The sequence below is a fragment of the Centroberyx gerrardi genome, chromosome 22 (assembly GCF_048128805.1).
Source record: "Centroberyx gerrardi isolate f3 chromosome 22, fCenGer3.hap1.cur.20231027, whole genome shotgun sequence".
NCBI classification, from domain to species: domain Eukaryota; kingdom Metazoa; phylum Chordata; class Actinopteri; order Beryciformes; family Berycidae; genus Centroberyx; species Centroberyx gerrardi.
The window spans coordinates 22,862,691-22,874,194 of record NC_136018.1 but is presented as its reverse complement, the minus strand read 5'-3'; the positions used below and the strand labels follow the sequence as shown (position 1 = coordinate 22,874,194).

General features: G+C 39.6%; 1 protein-coding gene across 1 annotated transcript in view; it reads left to right on the top strand.

The window, feature by feature from the left end:
• The first annotated feature begins 2,393 nt into the window (after positions 1 to 2,393).
• The window catches only part of hecw1a (HECT, C2 and WW domain containing E3 ubiquitin protein ligase 1a), a 92,150-nt gene continuing 83,039 nt past the window's right edge, over positions 2,394 to 11,504 (top strand). The window contains exons 1-3 of the mRNA XM_078291331.1: positions 2,394 to 2,420; positions 8,527 to 8,848; positions 9,475 to 9,582. Coding sequence (XP_078147457.1) covers positions 2,394 to 2,420; positions 8,527 to 8,848; positions 9,475 to 9,582 — 457 coding nt within the window. The remainder of the gene's footprint in view (positions 2,421 to 8,526; positions 8,849 to 9,474; positions 9,583 to 11,504) is intronic.

Sequence of the window (11,504 nt, the reverse complement as noted above, 5' to 3'; positions counted from 1 at the left end):
CTGCAGAAAGAGTGGATTTTTGAAGTTGCTCTGTTAATTGGGGTAACATGTCTTTTTGGTGTTGCCAGCAAATCATTAAACAATTTGCCTTTAAAGGTCCCATATTCTACACTTTCCAGTGTTTTATTTTATGTCTTGAGGTCCATTCAAAGCTGTTTGTGTGCTGTCATGTATCAAAAACACTCTCAATCCATTTTTACACACATGCCTTACCAAGAACAGGCTGTTTTTGTCACTGTGTCTTTAAGGCTCATTAATATTAACGACCATCTGTTCTGATTGGCTAACCGTTTCAAGAGTGAAATGTGAGACACCGCAGCGCCGGCAGCTACAGGTAGGGAAAACTCTCCGGTAATAAACAATGACAACCGCTCAACTGCTTTGAAAAAAACACTTTGTGATGCCACAAAGTTACGGAAGTCCAAACTAATATGGACTGTGTGGATTTAGTTGGCGACCGTGCTTTTTGATACTTTCACCATGTTTAGATAGCACATCCAACTCCTTTATAATCAAAGAGGCAAGGGAAATACTGTTTTCCACAATATGGGACCTTTAATTAAGCCATTGTAATGTGGACAACAAGATGTTTTGGGATGTTTTTGATTATCAGTTCCTTTTTTTTTTCGTATTTGTTGGGTGTCTGAATCAGTATCACACAGTGTTGATCTGAATAGGGTGTTTGAAATGTCCACGTTTCTCTGCTCTGAATTACCTGCTCTTTAACCTCTGAATTAGAGGCCTCTTTTCCACCTGGTATTAACATGTATTGTATCCAGATTATGTCAGAGATAGCTGGTTTACATTTACACCTGACATTAAAATGCACCTTCGGTATACAGGTTGGATCCATACATTTAAAGTTCTTAATCTATTAAAATATAAGCTAGCATTGGCTAATTTACTGCTGCAACATTAGCTGACATTACTGCCATCTGATTATCACTAGTTTTGTGAAGCAAATAGTCCATTATTAGGCAACGTTTCTAACTTTGCCTTTCTCTGTGCAAATGGAAGGAGCATAATGAATTATGGTTGTAGTTCATTAACATGCTTTCTGTAATTAACGGCATTAAATCTTTGTTTTTCCCACGGCACAGCCAAGGGCATCCCGAGTTAAATTCAGGTCGGGCAGTCAGTCAGTCATCTGTCGCTTTGTGAGGTGATGCACTTCTTTGACTACGAGATGAAGTGTTTCCCATACAGAGGAACAAAATAAAAAGTTTGCCAATGTATAGAAATTGATCTAAATAGATCTCTAATGCGCTTGATGTGCACATCACGTCATGTTTGTCATTTGGAGATGCACAGACAGCAGACCAGCAGCATTGTACTCAATCCTACTGAGTCTCCCAGTGTGAAAACCAAAGTGTAACAATTTGCTCCAAACTCGCCTGTGTTAGTAACGGGATTTGTAGACAGTAACCTGATAACTCGTCTTCTGCTGCTCTACAAACGTAAACGGTAGGCAACATTATTACCTTGTGGTATTTAAATAATGTTAATGGAATTTGGTAAGTTAACCGATAACCGTGTCGCAGTGCTTCAGTGCATAGATGTGAATTGAACACAAGCGCCATTGGTCTGTACAGGATCTGTGCTTGTTACTACATTGACAAGAAAGCCTCAGCAGCATTTAGGCCATGGGACACTAAAACCCTCCATTGAAATCCAGCCAAGGAAGTAACAGTGTTATTTATATTGATGATGATGATGATGATGATGATGATTGCATATTCATTCATATTTGTGTGGAATCTGATCAAAATGTTACACTCAACACACTCAAGAGATATAGAAAAAGTCAGAGAGAGACGGACAAAGACACAGAGATTAGGCTAACTGATGGAATTCAGTTCTATTTTTGTGCAAGGAAAAGGATGCTCGTGTATATTTTAACCTCCCTTGACCTTGCTGTCTTCCTTTGCAGGCTTGTCACTCCGATGCTGCAATACAAACCATGTGACCATCTGTAGATGCACATGAAAACTCTTTTGGGATGTTGGTTTTGTTGCTATGTCTTTCTTTTTCAGTTGAAATTCCTTTGACGCGTTGATGTTCTGTCTGTCCATTGCTGAGTGTCTCCATGTTTCTCTGCAGAGGTCACAATGTCTTTGTCTGTATCTCTGTTTTCTCTTGTTTGTCTGTCTGTTTGCTGTTTCTCAATTATTCATCTTTATCTGACAAAGATGAAGCACGAAAGCCCCAGATATTGCTTTCTCCACGATGATGATGCTGATATTTTTTTCTCCAACATGAATGCACACAAACGCCGTACTTGACTTTCACCAGCTATGTCCACTGCCTCCGTGCTTTTTCTGTGGTTTGTAATGCGCCACCCTTCTCCTCCCCCTTCCCCCAGGTTTTGGTCTGCTTTGGGTTGACTGGTCATTATGCTGATGCAGCTCTGTAGTATCAAGGTCAGTGCCCCCCCCCAACAACCCACCATCCCCTACCACCCTCTCCTTGTGCTCGCTAACCACCACCCAGCATACATCTCTAGGATTCGACCGACATGGGTTTTTGAAGGCTGATGCTGATACCTATATTTTTAGATTAAAGCTGCCAATCAATATTTTGTGCCAATATTCAATATCTTTAAATTTGACCATTTTCATGTGAAATTTTATTCAACCAGTGCAGAATTGATCAATTCCACAATAATTATGTAATCAATCAAACCGCATCATATCAATCATATTAGAGGTGGATGACACTGGGCCACATCCCATATTTAATAAAAGGACAATATTTGTCTGATAATCAGCAAACCAATATCGGTCTAACCCTAGGATGAATCCATACTGTTGCTGGCTGTGTGGAAGCTACCCATGGCTGTCTGTCCCACTGTGTCTTATTTGTGCTTTTATTATTCATTTTTGGTCAGTAATGTTAGCTGTTGACAAAGTTACAGATTTGCCTGTGACATTGTAGGGTATGATTTGTTAAACTGACTACTGACGGGGGCTGGGTTATACACATGTGGAGCTATATTTCCCCCAAAATAAATCCTATGTAAACCCAAGATTGTGAAATGGTTCAATTCAATCTGTTTGAAAACAGTCAGTTCTGTAAATCTATAGACAGGATTGTAACCCATGTTTTACCTATGTCACAACCCTGTTTATAGATTTACAGAACTGATTTTGGGTTTTCAAATTAGTTTTTTACGATTTAACAATTTCACAATCTTGGTTGTACGTACGATTTGTTTTGAGGGAAATATACCTCCATACCTAGAAGAACAAAACAAAATCTAGACAGAGAGACAGTGAATATGCAGGGAATGTGTGTTCAGATTCACTTAGAATGTGTTGAGAGGGCAATTTGTGCATTTTGTTTGTACCTCAGTTGCTTGAGCTAGTTGCTTGAGCTTGGAGTGACTGTCTTTTTCACCAAGAAATGCATTCAAATCAAGTTGTGGTGTGGGCAAGCCCTTGAAAAGAGCACTGTGCAAGCAAATAAACCCCCTCATCACCAACTGCAAGCTCAAAGTGCTTCAGCTGTAAGACTAATCCACCAAGGCTGAATCCTTGTGCCCTAAAGCCCCTTTATAATTGGAGTGTTCTCTGATCTGATTTGAGATTCTAGGATGGAAAACCCTCTCCTTTGCTTGTGTGACTTGATGGTGAGAAAGCCTGCGTCTTAGCCATTGTGAATGGACAAACTCTTTGCACAAAGTCTTTCCACCACCTTTCAAAGGACCTTACTGTATATGTGCTACAGTCATTTGGGGGAGTTGGTGTTAGTGAATTGGGTGCAATATTGATTTGCATGGCCATACAAATAAATATCATGTTGGCAAAATAATGAGATTTACATACAATTTATATATGCATGACCATGACACGTTCAAAGAGGCTTTATTTTTTGACCAACACCGTTAGGCAGCTTTCCACATATTGTTAGTGAAGAGCATGGAATTCTGATTTGGTCATTTTGGTGATATAGTATGCACTCTTCACTGTTAGTTAATCTGAACATGAATTTCTGAGCTTCAACACACCATTAGAGTAAAAAAGACAAAGATCTCAATAGTGGATGTACTATTAGAGGTCATTCCAATTGCTTTTTAACAGGTTTCATGCGCCCAAGGAGCAAACTCTTACACAAACATGAGTATGTAAAATTTAAATTCAAATATGATTTTAAAAAATCAGCATAATTGCAGTTTTGTGTTTTTCCCCAACAGCAGTAAAATATCTCATGTAATTTGCCAGAAGAGGTATTACAGTTGCAGGGTCAATCCACAACAACCATAAATGCGTGAATCTGCAGAATGATCTGCTATACATCAACTCTCTACTTAATTTTCACATTAGAATGTAGACCTGCACCCTTCTATCATTATTTGTTACTGTTGCTTTTTTTTTTTTTTTTTTTTAAATTCTTTATTAAGGAACATTCATGTTCCTTAATAAATCTGTTTGAATCTGTACATACAGATTCAAACAAACAGATTCAAACAAAAGGCCATATTCATGATGTTCCATTTTGCTTTCCAATAAAAAAAAAACAGCAAAAAGAAAACAAAAAACCTAAAAGAAAATCAAACAAACAAACATAAAAAGACACAACCATTCCACTTCTAGCTTACAGTACAAAATGCTTCACAGAAACAGAGGGACGGTTAAAAAAGAAAGCAGGTACAAGAAGAAATGTAGAATGTAGAAGAATACAGTAGTGTAAAATGAAGGATCCAAAATAATAAAATGGCCGCAATAATAATAAAGCCAAAACATAATAAAATCTAGACATTTGTAAAAGCAATCCTATAAAAATGTGTCTTAAGACACATTTGAGAGGACACCGACCCAGCAGTTCTAGTGTTTCCAGAGTCTAGGAGCCAGACCTGAGAAGGCACGATCACCCTTTGTCTTCGGTCTTGACTCTAGAACAGCTAGCAGGGCCACATCTAGAGAACTGTACGGTGTTTAAAGCTCTGTGGTGCCAGACCATAAAGTGCCTTGTAAGTGATTAGTAACATTTTAAAATCGAATCTATTTTAAAATCTCTAAAACTCACAGGCAGCCAGTGCAGAGAAGCTAAAATTAGGGTAATATGTGACCTCAAATTTGTCCTAGCCTTGCTGCAGAATTTTGAACTACTACTAAGCCGGGCCAAGGTTTGAGGATTAAAACAGGTATAAAGGGCATTAAAATAATCTAAACGTGAAGAAATAAAAGCATGTATCATTCATGCTTTTATTTTATTGTTTCATTGTGTCAGCGAAGGACAAGGCAGATCTTATTTTGGCAGTATTTCTAAGTTGGTGATAGCATGACCGTAGAAACTTTTTTATATGTTGCTCAAAGTTGAGATTGGGATCGAAGATTACGCCAAGGATTCTTGAGGGAGATTTAGTGTTTGAGGCAAGTGGCCCCAAAGCCAACTGGATCTAACCTGAGACAGGCTTAGGGCCAATAATAAGGACTTCAGATTTTTTCAGAATTTAGCTGGAGAACGTTATGAGACATCCAATCTTGAACATTTGCGAGGCAGTCATGCAAGACAGACAACTTACTGGGATCATTAGGGTTGACTGACAAGTACAGCTGAGTATCGGCATAACAATGGAAAGATATATTGATATATTGTGCTGAATAATCTGGCCCAGAGGTAACAAATAGAAAACAAGATTGGCCCAAGTATTGAACCTTGAGGAACACCACAAGTAATCTTTACTGTATAGTCACCAATAGCAACAGAAGATTTTCTGTTTGACAGATATGATACAAACCAGTCCAGATCACTATGTCTACATTTTGTATTACCTTGCTCACCCCCTGATCTGTTCTGTGGAATATTTTTTAGTTTGCCACTGCAAACACAATAAAGCGCTGCTATCTCTGGCTAGTGTGTTTTTTTCTTATTTTGGCTTTCGCTTATAGGCGAAACAAATGTGCATTCTTTTTACGATTATTTACGGCATTCTTTCTTTATTGGACAGTGGAGAGAGACAGGATAGGGGGATGACATGTGACAAAGGTCCTGGGCCGGATGGCACTCGCTAAACAGTGGCATCACCAATCCCACAATGCACACATCCACTCCTGCCAATTCCTCTGCTAGGAAATTATGTGGATTAGATCGGAGGTCCTGATCCATTATTGCATTGGAATTCGATATTCTTTGGTGTATCATTGGGCGCAAGGATGTGGGAAGGGTTGTAGTAGAACAGGGACAAAAATACTACTTTGCAAATAGAGCTCTTGCAGACATTTTGATGTTGAATAGATGCTGATATGACGGCCTGCATAAATGTTGAAAACCCGTGTAAATATGGCATGAAAGTAAAAGTTGAGACAACGTCCATATCCATCCATAGCTGCTACCTGCATCTTTTTGTGAAATCAGGACCTAAATATCTTTCTGAAATCAGTTCGCTGTCTGTCAAATACTAGCTGGGCCTGTGTTGTGTTTTATATGTGAAACTGTCAGAGCAAAGAGAAAACACACAATTCACTTGCATGTACTTGACTCTGTTCTGTTCTGCCTTCCTGAAGACATCACTGACATCTCCATCATCCCCCCCTTCATCTGTGTGTCGTCCATATGAACAGTTACATTAGTGACCCCCCCCCCCCCCCCCCCCCCCCCCTCCCTGCTCCACTTTCCTAAACTGCCTGGATGACTGTCTCCTGCATGTTTAATAGTGCTTTTATGTTCAATGGCCTAAATGATGTTTCTGCGTCAATATAGTGTGTGTGTGTGTGGTGGGGGGTGTGGTGTGCGTGCAAAGCTGTGTGTGTGCATGCATCTGTGTTTGAGTAGGCTATGTGAACCCGGCATGCTTGTCCCTGGTTGCGTGCGTGTTGATGCTTTCGTGCTTGCACGGACACATGTTCATCTATGTGTTTGTACAATTTGTGTTTGTCAGTGTGTGATTGTCCAAATGATTTCTCTGCCAGTTGGTGTCAATGAGTCTCCCATTGCTAACATGATGGTTATAGTGATCAGTATCAACAACTTGAAAAATGCTTGTGAGCTGGGTACATAAAAGATTGCAGCATCTTCATTTAATGTTATTACATTTTTTATACCCATTCCACACAAAGCATTAAATATCAACAGCTAGAGTCATTAGGGTTGCACTGATATCGATACTGCACTCAGATACCATCAAAAATCAAAGTAAATAATGGTAATGATATCCTGTCATTTCAGCATTGGGTATCAGGTTAAAGGAAAAATCCACCCTAAAACACTTTTAACACTATAAACAGCTATTGGTGATGTACCTTGAATTTGTGGGTCCTGTCTGTTGTATGGTACTGTATTTTTGTAATTCCTGTACCCAAACACAGACATCATGTTAAGATATTTCCAGCATAGCTGCAGTGGAGTTTGATACCAGCAATGTTTTTTTCAGCTATCTAACATTCAGCAATCATACAGGGAGAAATCCATTATAGAAGAGGAAGAGATGAACATTTCTCCACCGACAGTAGCTTCAATAGACCAGAATGCAATGCAGCCTGAAGACATGTTGTGTTCTGAGTAAGGGGCATGGCTGCGATCATAGGCACACCCCTTCAGTCATTATCCTCTTCATCACTATGCGTAATATCATTTCTTTAGTGTTACAACAAAAAGCAAGCTGCTAAATCAGTTACGGAGCAGCATTTAAGATTTACATTCCTGCTCTATGCTCCTTGTTGAGTCCATGTTAGGGCTGAACGATATTGACAAAGAATCTAATTGCGATTATTTGGCAGAATATTGCAATTGCGATTTAAACTGTGATTCATATCATCGTTTTTCTTGTCATAATTTTTTTTAGAACTTTAAAATTGTTTAAATCAAAGTGATTTTGTAAAAAAAAAAATAGATGTCAGTGTGCAGGATTTAAAGGTTTTCACCAATATTATACTACCAAAGATTACCTGCAGCTTTAAAACACCTTGTTTAGAAATCCATTTTGGACGCCTCTCTCTTAAAGGAGGGGTATCATTTGCTTTTTTATATAATTACCTGGTGTCTATAAAATACATCTGTTAAGTTTTTTCAGTAAAAATAGTTTAGTTATAGCTATAGCTATTCACTTCCCAGTGTTTGTTTCCCACCTACAAGAAAATAGGTCGTTTTACATAAGCAGCTTCTTATGCTAATGAGCTACTGCTCTGATTGGCTGGCCATTCTGGAAGGCCCGCCCTCCTCTTAGCGCTGATTGGTCGATTTCAGACAGTCCAGTGTCTACATAGACACTGGTGCAAAATCTGACTGGCTTGTGCAAGGGGGCGTGTTTTATCGTTGGTGACTGTGGGGAAATGACATAGTAATTTGATTCAATTTTTGAACTACTACTTCACACCTCCAAGTACCAAAATCACCAGAAATATTAAGAATTGCCACATCCTAGGATACCCCCCCTTTAAGCAATTAATTGCAGCCACATTCAGTTCATATTGCGATTTCAATTTTTTTTTTCAATTAATTGTTCAGCTCTAGTCCATGTCCCATGTTACTTTTTTTCCCTTGAAAGAGAATTGCTAAAAATGTATTTGTATTGTGTCTCCTCTGCAGAATTTGTACCAGAACCGGTTCCTGGGCCTGGCGGCCATGGCCTCCCCGACCCGGAGCAGCCAGACCCGCCGGCGCTGTAAGGACGTGGGTCGCCTCGGCTGCGGCCCGGAGACTTACGCTGTCACCGGGCTGAACCAGGAGGCCTTCATGCTGGGGCTGCCGCGATCCACCAGCGATACCGACCTGGTCTCCCCGGAGACCCGCTCCACCCTCACCGTCAGCTCCTCCCACTACGCCATCGGCCAATCCCAGGAGCTGGTGATCACATGGGACATCAAGGAGGAGGTGGACGCCGGGGATTGGATCGGAATGTACCTTGTTGGTGAGTCAGACCGTGACAAAATGAGATGTTTGACTGATATAGGTTTTTGAATGTCAGTATTTTTAATAAAACATATGCATACTTGTGTGTAATCTGATCACTGTGTCGCAGCAGAATCAATTTTGGTTGATATCTGATAAATATCCACACACCAATATATCGTCTAACCCAAGTTTCAGTTACTGAACCTGTACATTATTAGAAGTAGATTCATTTTGTCAAACAACTTAGCCTCAAAAGTGACTACATACCTTGCAAGATAAGTTAAAACAAGCACTCCTCATATTTAAGTAGTATTACTACTTAAGTATTAAGAATATAAACAGCCACAGTTTTGCTCCAGTCGGCAGTGAGGGAAGACCTCTGTTGGATGAGGATTGTGTTGTGCAAGAGGTTGTTCAATGTACTGAGAAGTCATTTGAGGTTTAGGCAATTCATTGGAAGTGAATGAAGTGTCCTCTAACATTTCAACATACTTGGAGAATCAAATGCAGAAAATCAAAATAGCAATGTACTTTCTATTATTGATTGTACAAGGACATGGAATACATACTACTTCAAAGAAAAAACAAGAAATAGATGTAGCAGTGCGCTGTGGTTTCAGCGGTTTGTATCTCTCTTCCCAGATGAGGTTTTGTCGGAGAACTTTCTGGACTACAAAAACCGAGGCGTCAACGGATCTCACAAGGGACAGATAGTTTGGAAGATCGACTCCAGCTCCTACTTCACCAACTGTAAGTAACAAAACTCCTCTATATTTGGACTGGAGGGTAACATCATGTCTTTTTTCAAATTATTAAGTCTTTTTTTATTGTTTCATAGCTGTCTTAATGTTACAGTCTGGACCTGAAACTACCTCTTTGGCCTAAAGTAAATTGAGAATTTCACCAGGCTATTTATTTCTTAGTTACCTGCTTTTTCTTTTAGTTTAGTTTCTTTGAGTTTTAGTTATTTCACAAAGGCTAGTTTTTATTTTTATTTCAGTTCATGACAGTGTTTTTTAACACCTAGTTTTCGTCTTAGTTTAACTTATTACAAGCCGAGTGTCTGCCTTGTCCGTGTGTGTGTGTGTGTGTGTGTGTGTGTGTGTGCGTGTGTGTGTGTGTGTGTGTGTGTGTATATGTATAGAGGTTGACTACCAGACGCAGAAGCAGATAGATTTGTAGAGCATAGAGTATAGGGAGAAGGTATATTTTTATTGTCATTTTCAGTAACTGTCCTGAAATATAATTTTTCTTTTACTACCACCTCCTGCCTTCCTAGACATTTAATTTTTTGGTGTTCATTTTATGTGTTATGCCGCAAATGTGGTGGCAGTTATTACATGACTATGGATTTTGTTATACTTGAACTCAAAGGTTAATTGGAGCCTTGGGAGTGTTAGCTGTCAAGTTTGCAGTTGGGAACGTGTAGACAGCGGGGTTCTCAAGCATTTTAATGCCATGTACCCCCAAATAGACACAGATCAGATTTCATCAGATTTAATCCCATATGGGAAGATTTTAGTTGTTGTTGGTTTAGTATTAATTGATAATTGTCTACACTATACATGGGGAGATACAGTGGTGACAGTGAAACCCAGGATTACAATAGTCATTCTTAGACATTGTATTCTAGTGAATTAAATTCTAGTGAAATTAAACTATTCATTGTTTTGCTAGGGACATCCTGGAACCTCCTCAAGGACCCCTGGAGGTCCCCGAAACCCACTTTGACAACCACTGTCCTAGAGTAGCCCAGTCATCCCACCTTTAGGCTGCAAGTGAAATGGGAGGAGAGAAAAGGGGAAAAGGGAAAAAAGATGAGGGGGGTGAGGAACTGAGTCAATATTCTCTGTGGGTCCAAGTACTACAGGTATGCAAGAGACAAATTATATATAGGTCCAAAATCGCCAAACTTATCCTTAAAGCTGTGGCTGTAGGAAAGTAATGGGCTTGCTTACAGAGGCACATGGTTAAAGAGAGAGAGACATAGAGAGAAAGAGAGGGAGAGAGAGGCAAAATGGGTGCAGGGAGACAGTCACAAATGTCTACTTTGCTGTTTAGGGACTTAGGGAAGTGTGTGTGTGTGTGTGTGTGTGTGTGTGTGTGAGAGAGAGAGAGAAAGAGAGGGAGAGATTACGAGCATGCACACAAGGAAACACATTTATTAGAGTGAAGCCACCCAGGGAGTCCCATTCAATAACACCGTCCTCTATGTTAGTGGTTCTCAACATGGGGTCCGGGGACCACCAGGGGTCCTTGAGGCGGTTCCAGGGGGTCCACAGCAAATTGATGAATTGTTAAACTTCAGCATTATTTCATTTACAAGAAGTTAACACAGTTAGAGAATGTAAAAGAATGATTGTTTTGATAGTTTCACTGTTATCTCTCTACTTACAATACAGATAGTCATGGAATTCTAGACAAAATCATATCTGACAATAAAAATATTTTCAGATTTGGGTCCAAGAGACTGTAACAGTGATTGAGGGCTATACAACTTCAAATAAACTTGACTTGACTATATTGTTGTCTTTCTGTTACACACAAACAAGATTGCAGGCACGCTGTCTATCTTCATTCACTTCAGTCTTTTCAGCATGCATCAAGTGTGTGTGTGTCCTACTATTAGGGATTAGCCAATGGAGGCTCATCTTGTCAAGGCGTTTGAGTCT